The following is an 18,675-nucleotide window of genomic DNA, read 5'->3' as shown; positions in this document are numbered from 1 at the left end:
TTGAGGACTTTGACCATCACTGATGTCACTATTTTTAGGAGAGAGAGAGAGAGAGAGAGAGAGAGAGAGAGAGTGTGTGTGTGTGTGTGTGTGTGTGTGTGTGTGTGTGTGTGTGTGTTTTCCCCTGGGACTTATCAGAGTTCCCAAAGAAGGATCTTCTGTACTCTTCCTGGAGTATATAAAGCTGGCTGCAAGCATCCATGAGGCAAATGGTAGAAAGAAGGTTAGATCTCAACATTTAGTATGTAAACTTTCACTTGATCCCCTGTTAGACTATACTCCGCTCCTTCATTCATGCCTGGTGTTTCCTAAACCGAGGACTCTTGTTTTAAATATTCCATACAATAAAACTTTTATTGGAATAGGGAAAGGGGGATCCCTGGATGGCTAAGTGGTTTAGTGCCTGCCTTCAGCCCGGGGCGTGATCCTGGAGGCCCAGGATCTGTCCCACATCAGGCTCCCTGCATGGAGGCTGCTTCTCTCTCTGCCTGTGTCTCTGCCTCTCTGCCTCTGTGCCTCTCATGAATAAATAAATAAAATCTTAAAAAAAAAAAAAAGGAATAGGGAAAGGAATCTAGGGGCTAATTGTGTCTTAAATGGATATTCAGTCATTCTCCTTATTCTTAAACCCACATTTATCCCTACTTCTTGATGTCCTCAATATTGCCAATTCCTGAACCTTTTGGGGATTCTGCTTTTTTACCATTCCTCACTGCTGATTTAGGATTTGGCTTTCTCAAATCTGCTGTCATTTATCATTTCTGCTTTTCAGTTTTCAAATGTTATTGTCATCAACTCATTATTTCTCTTTGTCCTTATGCATTTTATGCCTTTAAAAACCCTTTACTATCATTGTAATGGGGTTTCAGGGAAGGGAAGAAGTAATTACATATGTTTAGTCCATTATCTTTAATAAAAGTTCCCCTTTTTTTTTTAAGATTTTATTTATTTATTCATGAGAGACACACACACATACACAGAGAGGGGCAGAGACACAGGCAGAGGGAGAAGCAGGCTCCATGCAGGGAGCCTGATGAGGGACGTGGGACTCAATCACCCGTGGGACTCAATCACCCGTCTTCAGGATCAGGCCCTGGGCTGAAGGCGGCCCTAAACCGCTGAGCCACCTGGGCTGCCCCAAGCTCCCCTTTCTTTAAAAAAGAAACGCTTACCTGTACAAACGATCCTTTATGGGATCCAGCTTCTATCTCTCCAGCCTCATTTTTCACTCTGCTACAACCCACTTCCAGCCTAAGCTCCAGTCACATGCATCTTAAGAGATTGCCAGACAAACCATGTTGCTTCATGCCCTTCAGTTCTGCACATGCTGTTTTTTCAATGTGTTATTTGTCCTTTAAGTCTCTCCTCAGTAAAGCTTTCCTGACTCACATGACTGCCCCTCTGTCAGAGTGTTTATTGTATTACTGCAATTATTTATTTTTTAAAAAGTCTAATCTGAAAGGTCTTTAAACCTGGAGTTGCAGCTGGAAGGGATGCCCATGGATCAATGGCAAGAAATCTTAGAGTACCCTGAGATTATTTCCAAATTTTCATGTGTTTGTGCATATTTTTGGAAAATTCTCTAAGGCAGATTTTCTTCTAAGAGTATGCATCAGAAATGCTGCAGAGCTTTTTAAAAATATAATTGCTTTGGGCTTCACTCCAGAGACCTGCTGAGTTCTAGTCTGAAGTTAGGGCCCAGAAAGATCGTATTTTCTAAAAGCTTCCCAAGTGATTGTTTAGAAGAGCATCTCTGATCCATCGTCTACATTAATTCCAGTGCCTGGCATATAGTGGATGCTCAGTAAACATTTAAAAAATGAATGATGGAGGAACTTGTGTTCAGGTCATGGCTTGAAATAAATTTCCTGTGGGAAACTTGAGCGCAAGTGGGGGAATCACTAATTTATTCTTTTATGTAAAAGAAGTAATAGTATATTTTCCCCCTCTTTGGATATAATTGAAGGAATAGAAAATTGTGATTGTTTTTTCAAAGGTAGAGGAAAGGGGATCCCTGGGTGGCTCAGCGGTTTAGCGCCTGCCTTTGGCCCAGGGCGCGATCCTGGAGTCCTGGGATCAAGTGCCGCATAGGGCTTCCGGCATGGAGCCTGCTTCTCCCTCTGCCTGTGTCTCTGCCTCTCTCCCTCTCTTTCTCTATGCCTATCATAAATAAATAAAATCTTAAAAAAAAAAAAGCAAAGGTAGAGGAAAGCTCTGAAGAGCTAACTGAAAGAATGAAAAAAATTTAAGGATTGGGCATAAAACAAGTCAGATATATATAGTTTTGTTCCTCTGCCTGCTTGTAGTTGTATTTGACCCAGTGATTTGATTCTTTTTTTTTTTTTTAAGATTTTATTTATTTATTTATTTATTTATTTATTTGAGAAAGAGGGAGAGAGAGCACAAGCAGGGGCAGGGGCAAAAGGAAAGAGAGAGAGGCAGAAGCAGACTCTCTGCTGGGCACGGAGCTTGACATGGGGCTCCATCCCAGGACCCTGAGATCAAGACCTGAGCTGAAGTAGTCAGATGCTTAGCTGACTGAGCCATCCAGGTGCCCCTAGTGATTTGATTCTAAAACTAGGCTTCAAGACATATGGATATCATTGATATTACTATATAGACATGATTTCATAACCTGTAAATTTAAATTTAATTTTAATTTAATATACACACACATATATATATATAGAGAGAGAGAGAAAATGGAAAGATTGACATATTGCATTGGCAAAAATCTATGCCATAATATCATTAACTGGCTACAACTAAGGAATGAGAACAGAAAGAGCCCAATTTCCTGTCTTGTATTTCCTCTGTTTATGATTTTTTAAAGTATATAAATTAGAACTATGTCCTCTGCTTTACTCATAAACCTCTTTTACATAGTGTTGTATTTTTACATATATCTGTTAAGGGTGTAATCAGGCTCTTTTGCTTTTTGTATTTTCCATATATTATTTTTGTTTTGTTGTTTAGGTATTTAAGAGATTATGGCATCTGAAGCCCACAATGTTAAAAAACGAATCTTTTGTAATAATATTGAGGATCACTCCACTGATCTTCCTAGAAAAAGGATCTCTAATTTTACTAATAAGAACATGAAGGAGGTAAGTGCATAGTTTCTAGGTAATGGTAAGACAGTATATCTTCATCTGTTCATGGTGCTATAGAATACCATAGACCGGGGGACTTATAAACAATGGAAATGTATTTCTCACAGTTCTGGAGGCTGGGAAGAAGTCCAAGATAAAGGCCCTGGCCAATATGGTATCTGATTAGAGCCTGTTTCCTGGTTCATAGGTGGCTGTCTTCTCTGCTGTCTCCTCCTCACATGGCGGGAGAGGCAAGAGAGCTCCCCGCGGTCTCTTTTATAAGGGTACTGATCCCATTCTTGAGGGTGCCCCCCTCATGACCTAATCACCTCCCAGAGGCCCCACCTCCTCATATCCTTCATTTGGGGCATTAGGATTTCAACATGAATTTTGGGGAGACACAGTCATTCGGTACATCACAGAAAGTTTAAACCATTAAGTCTATGGATAGTTTTAGTTAAATTATTTAAACAACAAAAAGGTGATGATTTGCTTAATCTCCCAAAATTAAGTGGAATTAATGAAATATTGAAAACTGTTTATATTCCAAAAGATCTAAAAAGTTTATGGACAGTATGGTGTTTTGGTATATCATTTGAGTATTATAGTTTAATTCTAAAGAGGAATCGCGGAGGTGCTTTTTTTTTCACCGTTGCAATGCTCATTCATGCTGATATTTCTTTTAAGTGATATTAAAAGTCAACATACTTACTAAGTACCATGTAAGTAAAATATACGACTAGTGGCATGGAAAATAGGGAGTTGGGTATGTTGCTTTGTCAAGTATACCTACACACAATGTTATAACTATAGACTGAGACTGCAGCTTTAATCGGAAACACTTACCTATGGAATTTCATATTTGTTGATATCAGTCACAAAGTTTACATAGCTTCACAAAAGAACTTAAATATGCTGTTAATTATCTACTTTTATTTTTCAGGTTAAGAAATCTCCAAAACAGTTGGCTGCTTACAAAAATAGGTAAGAGCTTCTTTAAAGTTTGTAGGAAACAAATAATAAAAGGTAAGAATGAAAAGAGAGGAAAAGAGAAGTTTTCTCTTTTATTAGTAAGCAATTTATTGTCAAATAGCTCCTTCGTGCCCGTCACTGTGGAAAACACATCAGTATTATCTCCAAATCCTTACAATAACCCAACTAGAAAGATATCATGGACCCTAATAGTTGATGAGAAAAACTAAAGATGTGTGATTTGTTCAGGGACATACAGCCAGAAAATATTAAAAAATGGCATTTGTTCTCAGATCTTCTGAACTCTAAAGGCACTTTCTACTAAACTGCTGGTGCTCAAAATGGACCTGAGGACAGTAGGGGTCCTGGGATTTTATGAGGTCAAGACTATATTCATAACAATAACATTAACTCACCTTTATTTTCACTCTTAGAAAGAGTGTTACAACTGTTACAAAACAGTTACAAAACTGTTTACTGTCTTACAAATACAGTAGAGTTTTCCAGGGGCTACATGATATTTGATACCATAGTACATTAAATTCAAAAGCAATTCTGAGAATCCAGATGTCTTCTGTTAAACTAGATATTAGAGATTTTGCACAAATGTAAAAAACAGTGCCATTCTTCTCGCTATATTTTGTTTTGGAAGACAGATTTTTTGGTAAAATATTCTATGTTAATATGTAATGAGCTTATTATTTCTTAAGTGAATCAATAAGTTTCCTCAGTTTCAGTGTCTGATATAGTAAATATCAGTAGATATTTCCCACATAAAAGAATTCTTTTGAAACCTCAATAATTTTTAAGATTTGCAAGGCATTTTGAGACCAGAATATTTGAGAATCACCATATGAAAGGTTTGCTCTGTTGTGTTTTATCATACTTAAACAAATTAAATATACTTAATTTTAATCAAAATAAGTATTTTGGGGGCCCCGGGGTGGCTCAGTTACTTAAGCATCTACTTTTGGCTCAAGTCATGATCCCAGAGTCTGGGATCCAGCCCCAAGTCAAGCAAACTACTCAGTGGGTAGTCTGCTTCTCCCTCTCCCTCTAACCCTCCCCTCTGCTCATGTTCTCCCTCCCTCTCTCTGTCTCTCTCAAATGAATAAATAAAAAATCTTTACATATATATTCAGATTTTCACAATTCAAACTTCTATTTCCTATTTCCTTTTTTTTTTTTTTTTTTTTTTTTAAGATTTATTTATTTATTCACAAGAGACAGAGAGAGAGAGAGATGCAGAGACACAGGCAGAGGAGCCAGAGCATGACGCAGGACTCGATCCCGGGAATCCAGGATCATGCCCTGGACCAAAGGCAGGTGCTAAACCACTGAGCCACCCAGGGATCCCCGCCCTATTTCTTTTTTAAAGCATCTACTTATTATGCCTCTTTAGTTTCATTTGGTATAAAGTATCCTTTTCATTGCTTTCCAAATGGTTTGTAATTTTTTCCCTTTTACTTTCCACTTTGATCTAAGAATTAAGAGTTTTTAAATTCTCTTTACTTCTGGGACGCCTGGGGGGCTCAGCGGTTGAGCGTCTGCCTTCGGCTCAGGTTGTGACCCCGGGGTCCTGGGATCGAGTTCCACCATCAGGGTCCCCACAGGGAGCCTGCTTCTCCTTTTGCCTGTGTCTCTGCCTCTGTGTGTGTGTGTCTCATGAATAAATAAATAAAATCTTAAAAAAAAATTCTCTTCTAATTTTAGTGAATTGTGATCACAAAATGTGGCCTATTAAATCTTTCTGCTTAAAAAGTTGTAACAGTTTTCATGTTCTTTTTCATTTAAACAAATCAATTCTTACAGAACAGTTGGACAAGCTGTGAAAAGCCCAGATAAACTACGCAAGGTGATCTATCGCAGAAAGAAAGTGCATCATCCTTTTCCAAATCCTTGTTACAGAAAAAAACAGTCCCCTAGAAGTGGGGGCTGTGACATGGCAAATAAAGAAAATGAACTAGCTTGTGCAGGCCACCTGCCTGAAAAATTACACCACGATAGTCGAACATATTTGGTTAACTCCAGTGATGCTGGTTCTTCACAGACAGAAAGCCCATCATCAAAATATAGTGGGTTTTTTTCTGAGGTAAGTTATTTAAATGAGCTTAACTTTGTTCCTATTGCACTATTCGTATTTTTATTTGTCATATTCTGCTAGCAGAGTCATCCATTGCCTGTTGAATTCAGACTGAGTGATTATAACTCCCTGAGACAGTTTTCTAGATTAACCAAATTTGAATCAGTAGTTACTCCATTTCCCTAAGTTAGCGATATCTGAAATGGAATGAAATGGTTGATAAGCTGCATTAAATATTCAGAATGGCAAGTTAGGCAGCAGAGAATTTAAAGGAAAGGAAAAGAAGAAATCTTGCCTAAAACCTAGACCACCAAAGCTAGTTACCAGGAACGTTTTGCTTGGCTCTCAGACTTGCCACTGGAAGCTTCATTCAGGCAAACAAACCTGCTGAGGTTTGCTGCTCTTTTAACTCGGGTGAAAGTAATTGTTTGAACAGGCTCAGGGGAATTGAGGGGCGGGGTGGGTATGGGTAATAAGAAATACTCTAAAACTGGATTGTAATGATGGTTGTTTAATTCTGTAAATTTATTAAAAATTGTATTACATACTTTCAATGGGAGGGATTTATGATACAACACCTCAAAAACAGGTTTTTTAAAAAAATGGTCATTTGAAGGAATAGTTAAGTTTATAAATATGAGTTTATAATAATTATTACATGTTTATTGTATATGTTGTAGAAACTAAACCCCAAGGAAAAAATTAGTCATAATCTCAACATTTAGAAATAACAGTATCAAATTTTTAATGTATCTATTTTTATCATATTGTACATGTTTGCTTACTTGATTTTTATGTTTAACAAATTTGGATTTTTTTTCCATATAATTAAATGCTTCCACAATTTTTTAATGGATACATAACATTAATTTCTTTTGCTATGATTCAGTAAACTTAGTATTATTTCTCTCTGGCATGATACCTTGGAAAACATTTTCCAAGAGAGAGGCAGAGACACAGGCAGAGGGAGAAGCAGGCTCCCCGCAAGGCGCCCGATATGGGACTCAATCCTAGGACTCCAGGATGATGACCTGAGCCAAAGGCAGATGCTCATCTGCTCAACCGCTGAGCCACCTAGGTGTCCCGAGTGAATAAATTTAAATGCTGGTTGCAGAACTGAATTTTTATTGTTTCCTTCCCATGTTACTCAGTTGATAATGACTATCCTGTATATATTTATCTTTTCCTTTAATCCATATAATAAATTAAATCCTAGGTTTATAGGTGAACTAAAAATAATTTGCTTTGCAAATTATTGAGATTTTTAAAAATGGTAGCAAATTAAAAGTATTGATAAAAAATAAACATCCTAAATTTATTCAGATCATTTGTTTACCATGTTCAACTGCAACGTTCCATTTTTGGGGTCAGTAAAAGGAGTCACCTCTGCATAATTATAAAATATGTCTACCAGAATAATTTAATTGGAAAAAATGATTTCATGCTTTCAGAGTGCTTTTTAACAAATTAGATTACTGCCTTTCAGGTTTCTCAGGATCATGAAACGATGGCACAGGTTTTGTTCAGCAGGAATTTGAGATTGAATGTAGCTTTAACATTCTGGAGAAAGAGAAGTATAAGTGAACTTGTAGCTTATTTGGTGAGGTAAGTGTGACCTCCAAGCTTGATAAATTAATAAAGTAATTTCCAGTGTTTTATGTTGAAGTGCCTCTTCTTTTTTATGTTATACTGGTATTTTAAATTTCCTATATTTGGCTTCATTTACAACAGTATAGCCTAAATTATATTTATCACTAGTCTCTGAGTAACCAAAATACAGGAAAGCATCTGTTTCATCATATTGAACAAAGCTATTACCTTTTCTAAGATTCTTATATATAAAACTAAGAAATAGGGATCCCTGGGTGGCGCAGCGGTTTAGCGCCTGCCTTTGGCCCAGGGCACGATCCTGGAGACCCGGGATCAAATCCCACGTCGCGCTCCCGGTGCATGGAGCCTGCTTCTCCCTCTGCCTGTGTCTCTGCCTCTCCTCTCTCTCTCTCTCTCTCTCTCTCTGTGACTATCATAAATAAATAAAAATTAAAAAAAATAAAACTAAGAAATATCAGGTTGGGGAAAGTAACCTTTTAAAAATCCCCTTTGAGTGAAAATTTTAAGCATGGCCTTCCTCAGTATATTCAAGTCTCTTCTCAAACATTTTTTTTCCTAGAGAGATAGAGGGCGAGGAGTATGTGGGCACATGGGGGGAGTGGCGGAAGCGGTGGCAGGCAGAGGGAGAGAGAGAGGGAGAGAGAGAGGGAGAGAAAGATTCTTAAGCAGTCTCCGGGCTCAGAGCACAGAGCCCACAGGGACCAGATCTCATGTTCCTGAGATGATGATGACCTGAACCAAAAGCAAGAGTCATGCTTACCCTCCTGAGCCACCCAGATGCCCCGTTTCTCAAGCATTATCTTAGGCCTTCCCTGACCACCTTATTTCAAAATACATATTTATTCACTCTCTGTCCTTTTTTTTTTTCCGTAGCACTTACTACCATCCACATGCTCTATATATTTTACTTATTTGTTATCTGTCTCTGCCTTCTTCCACACACCATCCCCACACACGCTCTGAAATACAAACGCTCTCTTTGTTTACTGCTGTATCCCCAACACCTGGCTCATCATAGAGACTCAGGTTATTTGTTCAATGAGTAGATTTCTCAAAAGTAATGTGCAGGTTATAAATAAGGAAATCAGCTCTCTAAGCAGTTTTGTACCCACAGGATAGAAGACCTTGGAGTTGTTGTGGATTGCCTTCCTGTGCTCACCAATAGGTAAAAAATATTTTTCAGAAAAAAGTAAGTTTAAAGGAGGACAAATGCCTTGTTCATATTTTTACAACTTAGTATTTGTTTTAGTTTACAGGAAGAAAAACAATACATCTCACTTGGCTGCTGTGTAGATTTGTTGCCTCTAGTAAAGTCCCTACTTAAGAGCAGATTTGAAGAGTAAGTGCTAATGTGACTCAGTTGATTTTTCTCTTTCAACATCCTTGATTTTGTTTCTTGTGAGTGTATAGCGATAGATTGAACTCCATGAGATATGAATGGTTTCTGTTTTCAAGGAGCTTATGTATAGTCCAATTAAGAAAAGAATATGAAATGAGTAAAGAATAATTACAAAAGCATCTGTAAACAACTTACATAAATTAGAGCTTTGAAAGTAGTAAAAAAAAATTCTTTTTTAAGGGGAAAGATCAGTGTGTCTGCTTTTTGAAGTGGGGGCAGAGTTTGTATCCTTTTTTGTAAAGTCTTGTATGAAAACACTTGAATTTTGTAACCTAATGTCATTTCAGATATATAATAGTTGGCTTAAACTGGCTTCAAGCAGTCATAAAAAGGTGGTGGTCAGAACTATCATCCAAAACAGAAATTATAAATGATGGGTGAGTATATCTTTAAAGAGAAACTCAATCTAATAAAATTTTTTTCAGAAAAGCCATTTGAGGGCAGCCCGGGTAGGTCAGTGGTTTAGCGCCGCCTTCAGCCCGGGGTGTGATCCTGGAGACCTGGGATCAAGTCCCATGTCAGGCTCCCTGTGTGGAGCCTGCTTCTCCCTCTGCCTGTGTCTCTGCCTCTCTCTCTCTCTCTCTCTCTCTCTCTCTCTCTGTGTGTGTCTCTCATGAATAAATAAATAAAATATTTGAAAAAAAGAAAAAAGGAAAAGCCATTTGGTTAAACTAGGTAATAAGGGGATCCCTGGGTGGCTCAGCAGTTTAGCACCTGCCTTTGGCCCAGGGCTCTATCCTGGAGTCCCGGGATCGAGTCCCACGTCAGGCTCCCGGCATGGAGCTTGCTTCTCCCTCTGCCTTTGTCTCTGCCTCTCTCTCTCTCTCTGTCTATCATGAATAAATAAATAAAATCTTTAAAAAATAAAAATGAAAATAAACTAGGTAATAACTCTATTCCATTATTATCATTAAATAATAACTGATTTTCTTTATCTTAGGAGAAATATTAAATTGGAATAGTGTTCACATGTGAAAATTATACATGTAAGTTGAATTCCAAAGTCCAGTAATCCCCTCTCTTTTTCTGACAGAACCTTACACTTCATTTTAGGAGGGAAAAAGCACAGTAGTTGTTTAACCCTCATATCTGTTACAGTGAGTAAAGGAGAAAAAAAGAGATGGCTTCTGGTGGACTAAGTATTGAGGCACAGGGATGGAAGCATCCTGCAACCTATAAGTCTTTTGACTACCTAGACATTAACCTGAGAATCCAATGTGGATGATTGTAATTCTAAAAACTGTATTATAATCATCATAATTTGAGTATCGCCTTGATCTAAAAATGTATGGGCATTCTACCAAATGAGCAAGATTATCATGAAGCTGCCAAAAATTATCTCCCAACAATCTTCTTTTTTTTTTTTTAAGATTTTATTTATTTATTCATGAGAGATGCAGAGACACAGGCAGAGGGAAAAGCAGGCTTCCTGCTGGGAGCCTGATGTAGGACTCAATCCCAGGACCCCATGGTTCATGCCCTGGGTTGAAGGCAGATGCTCAACCACTGAACCGCCCAGGTGTCGCTCCCAACAATCTTCTTAAAGATTTTCTCTCTAGGCTCTCAAAAATTTCCCACTTCAACCCAAGACCAGGTTGCCCAAATGCTCCAAATGCCTGGTTTTCTTTCCTGCTTTAACAAATAAGTAAATCATTTAAATCATTTCCATGATTTGCAAATATTATTTTAAAGAGCTCCTTGAAAATAAATAAATAAATAAATAGCGAGCTCCTTGATTTCAAGTGGTACAATTCTCCTGATAAATACTTGAAATTTTAAAAACTGTTCATTAAGTGTATTTACTATGTTCGTATTCTTATATTTGCATTTTTTTTCTTTTTTTCTCATAGAAATATTCAGATTTTAAAACAACAATTAAGTGGATTATGGGAACAGGAAAACCATCTTACTTTGGTTCCAGGATACACTGGTAATATAGCCAAGGTAATCTATATTTAAGCTTAAAAAGTTAAGCTTAAAATCTCTATTTAAGCTTAATTAAATATAAGAAATAATATGTTGGTATTATACATCCATAAAGGAAGTCTTTCAAATATCCAATATAGTATTATTCTAATAAGGCCTAAAGTCAGTTTCATATTTACAAATGCTTAAGGTCCTCTGGGTATGAATATGACTTTTGCAAGGAAAACAGGAATTAGCCATTGAATATGTTTCAGATATAGCTATGGAAATGATGTGCTAGAGGGAATTTAATGAACTAGTTCCATTAGAGAACTAGTTAGGTTAGGAAGACATTTGAAAAGATAGGGACACTCAGGAAGCGAGGGGATGAGGAACCTGATCAAGTGGTTTCAGGGTATTAATTCTTACTTGGTTTTTGCTAATGTCATGCTTTTGGGAAAGTAAATGTTCAAATCACAGTACAAATTTGACATTATTCTTTATTTTCTTATATCTTAAAGGAAAATGCACATTGCTAATTTGGATTTTAATATTTAAACTCCAAAAAAAAAAAAATATTTAAACTCCAGAAAACATTGGTAGTTAAAATATAATTTCAGGGGGAAAAAATCACTGTTAACAAATATTTGCAACTGTTTACTGGGCATAAATGGGCATTAATTACAAATATACAAGCATTCTTTAGTTTAAAAACACAGTATTCTAAGTAAGAGATAATTATGTTATGGGCTTAGTTGCGATATTCTACTTGTATACCTTCAAGAAAAGAAGCAAAATGATGTATCAAGTGTGTTATAAGTGTGTGTAATTTTACTTTGTAGAATTCTTTTTTTTTTTTTTTTTTTTTTACTTTGTAGAATTCTTATGAAAATGTCATAAAATCAATTTCCCAGTGCTTTGTTGTTGTTTTAATTTGTTCTTTCAATAATGGGAGGGAAAAGAAAATAAAATTTGATAGAAAATGGATATAGAGCATGCATCATATATCACCTCATTCTGGAGGCACCTTGCATTCTTGTTAGTACTGAAAAAATATTGTTTCCTTAGAAATTTGTTTTCAATTGCAATTTTTTATCCAGAGAAGCTTTATTTGTGACTTGACCTTAAGATACTATATTTATTATTGAATAGAATAGTGAATGATTACAAGTTCTGTGAAGTTCCTTTAACTGGGATAAAAACCTCTTTTACAGTGTTAAACCCTCAATTGTTAATTTTTTCCAGGGTAGAAATCAGAAAGGCTGTGTCATCAAGCTGGCCTAGAGTTTATATAACACTGCAGGAATTGCTGGAAGTGATTTCATGATCTTGCTTCACTATAAAAGCAGAGTTGTTTGATCACAGGAACCAGAGCATTCACTCAACACTTAAACATTTATTGAGAATGTGCTGTATGCTTTTAGCCAGACCCTGGCTAAACAAAATGCAGCTTAATTCAGTAAGACACATTTTTTACCCTCAGAAGGTCACAAAAGAAAGCAAAAGCAAGTCAAGTGACAAAAAGGGAGAGGAAAATGGGGTGTGCATCTGTGTATTTGCCGTACCAGCTAATGAAATGTTTTTGTTTTGTTTTCTAAGGATGTAGACGCTTATTTATTACAGTTGCATTGAGAGAATCCGTCTATTAAAGAGCATTTGATAATTCAAAACATCCCTAGACTGAGCTTTCCAAAAAGAATTTTCATCTGAGAACTGTGAACTGTGGAAGAAATAAAAACTTTTTTTTTCTTTAAAAAGCCGCATATGAAACCACTAATGAAACCCTAACAATCTGCTTCACATTGAAGTGGGAAAATATCCAAAAGGAGCAGCTTCAACTTCAGTGAGGTGAAAGTGCACTATGAGGATGGTTCACCTTTGCTGCATTTGGGATTTATATAATTATTTGGTAACATTGTTTTAAGAACTACTGGGTCTTAAAAAAAAAAAAAAGAACTACTGGGTCTTAATGCAATCCTGTTTAAGAATATAATTTATACTGTGTCAAACAGAAGACAGGACTTATTACTAGGAATCACAAAGACCAATCATAGTGACTTTTTGAAGATTGTGTTTTATAAGAAAACACTTAAATGTGTGCAGCTATTTTCTTATTTTGAAAAGACTTTGCAAGTTTAAATGTCATAGCAAATAATCAATACTAAAAATTTGTCCACACTGAGACACTGTGTATACAAAAAGCCTTAATTATTAATAAGCCAATGTGTACCAATATCTGTTTAAAAAAATTAAAACCAGCCATGCTTCTGGCATGATAAAATCATGGAATCAAATCAAGGGTTTCCATTCATGTAGAACATTGTTGTTAAAACTTATTCCATACCATTTTTAACACTTGAGAATATTTCTAGTATCTTTGATTTTTTTTTGTCAGAATCATTGTCATGTATGTATGTGTTATTCCTATATAAAAAGAAAAAAGTGAATATGTATTTGTGTGAATGCTAACTGGAAATGTCCATGGAATTGGCTAATTTATATTCACTTTTTATTGTATGTAGATTTCTAATATTTTCAGTTCTGTATCATTTAAGCTTTCTTCATTTGAGTAAATTCACTAAATATTTCTAATTTTTGCTTCATTTAACTCTACTTTTATATCAGTTCCAATTCTTTTTCACTACTCATGTTTTAAAGAATTACATACAGTTCTTTAGAAACGTTTACAGTTAGTGCTGACCTTGTTTTAAATTCCAGCCCTTTACGTTACTACCTCCTCCAGTGGTTGGTATGAAATACCAGCAGACCATATGAGGTCCTTTTTTTTATACCATTTTTAGTGTCAGTGCACCCACTTCTGGAATGTCTTAACAGCTGTATATCTTATCTTGAAAGTGATTGGGATTTAAATACCACTTTTGGTAGTTTGTGCATCATCTCATCTTTATAAGCCTGAGAGGTATCTGAGCAAAGATTTTTAGTAATTTCTCTGCAATAATTCTAAAAGCACTTGAATGTAAATCTTTAGCATATATCCAGTTAGCCAGTACTGATGTGAATCCCAGCTTTTTTCCCTTAAAAATGTCATTTGTCACTGAGCTTTACTTTTTGTGTACCTATATTTCATATAGCTATGTATTCCTCACAGTGAGCATCAATTTTAATAATTGGTTATTTTCTTAAGTCTTTAGAATAATTTAAGAGTACGGCATTTTGGTGATTTGAGAGTTGAGTTATTTAGAAGTTGTTTTTCAGAAGGTGGGAATTTGAATTGTCAACCTGCGTCATCTCTGTGAAACCTTAAGATGATGAAATATAACCTTTCTTTGTTCCTATTCCTTTAATTATCACTGTCTTATCTAACAGTTTGAACCAGTTAACTCAGTTGGAGCAGGTGCTAATAAGGCTAAGGACAGGAGTTCAATCCTTTTATAGGTTGATTAGCTTTACACACATACACAGAACTATTCATGGCTACAGATTACAACTTCTCTTAGGTACATATCTCACAAATTCAGCTTAGTCACAAGGAAGGTGATGTGTATAGCTTAGCATAAAACTTTCATCTCAAATGGATAAACAACTCAAATAATTGGTATTTGTGATAGTATAGACTTTTAATCTAATATTTAAACATAGTATTAATGTAATATCTACAATATTATGTCACTGTAATTTTCTCTGAGTAAGATCATTTTCTAAATAGTATCTTTTAAAAATCAAATTTCAATAAATTAAATTTCAGTAAAAATCAGATACAAATAAAACATAGTAAGAAAAGGTGAAATCCTATTAACACTGAGTTCTTGTGTCTAAGTTTGAGTTTGTTAAAGGAAAGTATACTCGGAGGTATATGAGGCAGTAGAGTCTTTAGCTCACAAATACTATTCAGTACCACACAACTCCTAATTTCTGTTCTTGGCCCCATGACAATTTATGTTAGTACCTACGTTTCTCAGTTACTGAGTTATGATTAGTATTATTTTTAGTGCTATTTTTAGATTTTTGGATAAGAGATGTTAGGTAAGTAAATACTGTTGAACACTTTGGTTGCTATTAAGCTCCTCTTATGCTATTTAATCAGAACAGTGTTGATCTGATCTTCAGAAAGAGCCAAAGAAAGTGTTTCCAAAGTATTTTGGCTGTTATATTGACCTACATTAGAACAAGTACTGTCTGTCATCACTCATTTGTTATTGTGCTGCTGAGCAGTATCCAGAACTGAGGGACTACCCGACATCTCTATGCCTTTCTACCTCTTCTACCCTCGTAGGTATTCTGTACTTGACTTTGCTAACTTTGCAGGTCTAGGAACAGGAAGTTTATTGAGATGATAGAGGGTTGTAGTCAAGTAATTTGCTTCTACTAGAGATAGAGTGAATGAATATTGTAATAAGTGGTCATGATCAGATAAGGGTTAAAAATTAGGAAGCAAGCATTATCAGATGGCTTTTAAAATTAATCATTTGGCAGTAATTTCAAAAGTAATTTGGCAGATTATTTACTTGAATCCTGAGATATGAGGATTTGGATATAAATACTGTATCTACTTGGGGAAATCAATATCAGCACTAAACTCTAAGGGCTACTGAGGAATGAAATCTTTATGCCCTTAAATATTCTTGATACATGTTATATCCTAGTCTTAAAAATGGTCATATGGACTCAGGGCTACATTTCTGGCTTTTGAAATAGTAATAATTTTCACAAACTTAGAACATTTCTGTATTTGGCAAGTTGTTGGTATAATTAACATGAATGGATAACTTGAGAAATGGATTATTAGCTATTAAATGCTGATAGTAGAAATTATATTTAAATATTTAGCTACTTAAATCAGTCAAGGAGCTTGAAAAGCAAAATTTAAGTTAATATTTTAGCAGTCACTCCCAGTTATCTTCCTATTTAAGAGCAAGATGGTAATGTCAATTGCCTTTGTTGATTTAAAGAAGAAGAAAAAAAAAAGAATCACAAGGAACTGACTTAACTGGAGTGATCCATGTGGATGCACTACTTATATTTCAATATGAATTTTTATTTTCTGGATTACTTCAAATGAAAATAGTATTGCTGGGCATTGGCTGGTATTCATTCTCCCTTAATTTCTAACTCTAACTATGAAAATTGACATAAAACTTTGTGACCAACTACTTTTTTATTCTGTAACAAGAATATAGAATTAAAAAATTCAACCCTAAACACTGTATGCCTCTAAGTTGCAAGATAGCTTGATTGATTCAGTAGCTATGACAATAGGTATAACAATAAAAAATACTATGTATTATATACCCAGTATAATGAATATATTTTCCAATGCTGTACTTAATATTTAAAATATTGTAGCCATTGGGTAGCCCCGGTGGCGCAGCGGTTTAGCGCCGCCTGCAGCCCAGGGTGTGATCCTGGAGACCCCGGATCGAGTCCCGCGTCAGGCTCCCTGCATGGAGCCTGCTTCTCCCTCGGCCTGTGTCTCTGCTCCTCTCTCTCTGTCTCTCATGAGTAAATAAATAAAATCTTTAATAAATAAGTAAATAAATAAATAAAATGTTGTAGTCATTGTAACGTTCTCTGGGTAAGATCATTGACTTAACAGCATCTACTAAAATCAAATGTCAGTAAAAATCAAGTGCAAATGAAACATAGTATATACCACCGTATTTTCTCTTATAGACTGTGATTAATCATAAAACACAAAAGACAGTGACTTCTATAAAAAAAAGGCAGCCCCAGAGCTGCCAGTGCTTTTCATAGCAAAGCTTGTTATATATTATTGCTTTGATAAACAGCATTACCATTATCTGAATTAGAAAGTTTTCAAATAAGAGATGCCAGGAGTCTAGATGAGGATTCAGCCCCCAAATACACTTGAACTAGTATTGATTTTTATCCTTTACAGTGTCCTGTACTTTCATTCAGATTTAGACCAGGATTATATATATAATATATAATCCTGGTCTAAATATATATATATATATATATATATATATATATATATATATATATATTGTCTAAATATATATATATATATTGTCTAAATATATATATATATATATTGTCTAAATATATATATATATATATATATATATATATATATATATATATTGTCCTGAACCTAGCCAAGACTGTTATGACAGCATGAATTGCCAGAATTACTTGCTTCTAGAATTAACTATTTATCAACCAAACCTGCAACATGGAGCTTGAGTTAGGATTGGACCTCATCTTCCAGAAGTCAGGAGGAGAGGTTTGGTGTCCATTTACTTTTTTACTTTGATTTTAAAAAGAGAGAGAGAGGAAAAAAAACTTCATTAGCCCTTTGTGTACGATTAGTTGACGAGATGAGTGAGGACCTAATTCACCCCTGACTTGCTTTTAGTACACTCACCAGTTCTCTTCTGTATAACTGTACTTTAGCCTCAACAATGGCAGGAGAAATGAAGGCTGATACTTTTAGGCAGATTCTAAAGCTCAGAAAGTTTAGGAGGGACCTATCTTTCGCCCTTAGCTTTCCAGATTCCTTTTCCTCTCCTTAGATCAGAAATTGGTAGAGGGGACAACCAATTCACTTCTCAGTCCCTTCTTTTGAAGACTTCTCTGCCTATCCCTTAGATGGCAGCATTCAAAGTTCTGTTTCAAGGCCTCTTCTCACTCTACCAGTTCCCTGAAAACATTGTTTATTCCCATAGGTTCCTGTACTGTCTACATTCATTGTTCTCATTTTGGGGGTGGACGAGAGGCTGTTTTTTGATGGATCAAATGGACATGGATTTTTTTTTAAAGGTTGTGAAAACATTGAACATGTATCATTCTGAAATATCTTGCCTTAAATCTCTTAGCTCATAAATTATATCTGCAGTTGCCTACTGAGAACGTCCACTGGGACATCTTGTAGACCCGTTAAATTCAGTATATCCAGAATTGACCTCATTCTCCACCTCCACCAACCCTACTCACCCCTCACTCCCCCCCCCCCCCGACCCCCAGGGACGGAAAGTATCCTGGTCCTGGGTTTCCATTCTCACAGAATAGCCCTAATGTCAGCAATGATCAAGCCACGGAGCTCTGAATCATCTCCAAATTAGCCATCAGATCCTGTTGGTGCGCGTCCCTTAGTCTCTCTCATCTTCCGTCTCTCCGCTTCTCCCTATGACCTTAGTCTACGTTATTCCAGCAGCCGCCTGCTGGGCTCTGGCATTGTTCTTGCCTCTCTATGCAGTCCTCCTCACAAGCTGCCCTCGCATAGCCAATAAAGCACAAATTTTACTTCCTAGGGCCTCTTAGAATAAACGGTATGATCTACAGTCTGTTGAGTCCTCCTCCTCCTCTCTTCCAGTGCTTCAACTAGCAGGAACTTCCTTCCATTTCTGGGAAACTGCAAAAACTGCAATGCTGAAAACATCCTTCGCAAATGGTTTGTGTGCCTGGACAATCTTCCCCAAGTTCACCCTTTTACCATTTCCTTCAGGTCTCGACTGAAACGCAGGTTAAACACCTCCTAAAACCATTTGGGGCATCTGCCACACACCCTCCTCTTGACCCTGTCGTCCTAACACTACTGTTATCAGGGTTTCCTAACTGTTCATCTGTTGTCCCGGCTAGGTTGGTAACGCCCTGAGGCCCAGACTGTTCTGTCACGTGTCCTGTACTGAGCA

General features: G+C 36.2%; 1 protein-coding gene across 4 annotated transcripts in view; it reads left to right on the top strand.

Moving 5' to 3' along the window:
* The window catches only part of KATNBL1 (katanin regulatory subunit B1 like 1), a 55,665-nt gene extending 39,443 nt beyond the window's left edge, over positions 1-16,222 (top strand). For all 4 annotated transcript variants that reach the window (XM_041744262.1, XM_041744263.1, XM_041744265.1 and 1 more), the window contains 9 exons: positions 2,977-3,107; positions 4,036-4,076; positions 5,877-6,156; positions 7,634-7,752; positions 8,873-8,923; positions 9,008-9,097; positions 9,445-9,534; positions 11,008-11,101; positions 12,662-16,222. In XM_041744262.1, coding sequence (XP_041600196.1) covers positions 2,991-3,107; positions 4,036-4,076; positions 5,877-6,156; positions 7,634-7,752; positions 8,873-8,923; positions 9,008-9,097; positions 9,445-9,534; positions 11,008-11,101; positions 12,662-12,694 — 915 coding nt within the window. In that variant the 5' untranslated portion in view covers positions 2,977-2,990 and the 3' untranslated portion in view covers positions 12,695-16,222. The remainder of the gene's footprint in view (positions 1-2,976; positions 3,108-4,035; positions 4,077-5,876; positions 6,157-7,633; positions 7,753-8,872; positions 8,924-9,007; positions 9,098-9,444; positions 9,535-11,007; positions 11,102-12,661) is intronic.
* Positions 16,223-18,675: the final 2,453 nt, after the last annotated feature.

The sequence above is a fragment of the Vulpes lagopus genome, chromosome 2, assembly GCF_018345385.1.
Source record: "Vulpes lagopus strain Blue_001 chromosome 2, ASM1834538v1, whole genome shotgun sequence".
NCBI classification, from domain to species: domain Eukaryota; kingdom Metazoa; phylum Chordata; class Mammalia; order Carnivora; family Canidae; genus Vulpes; species Vulpes lagopus.
This window is presented reverse-complemented; position numbering and strand designations above follow the sequence as displayed.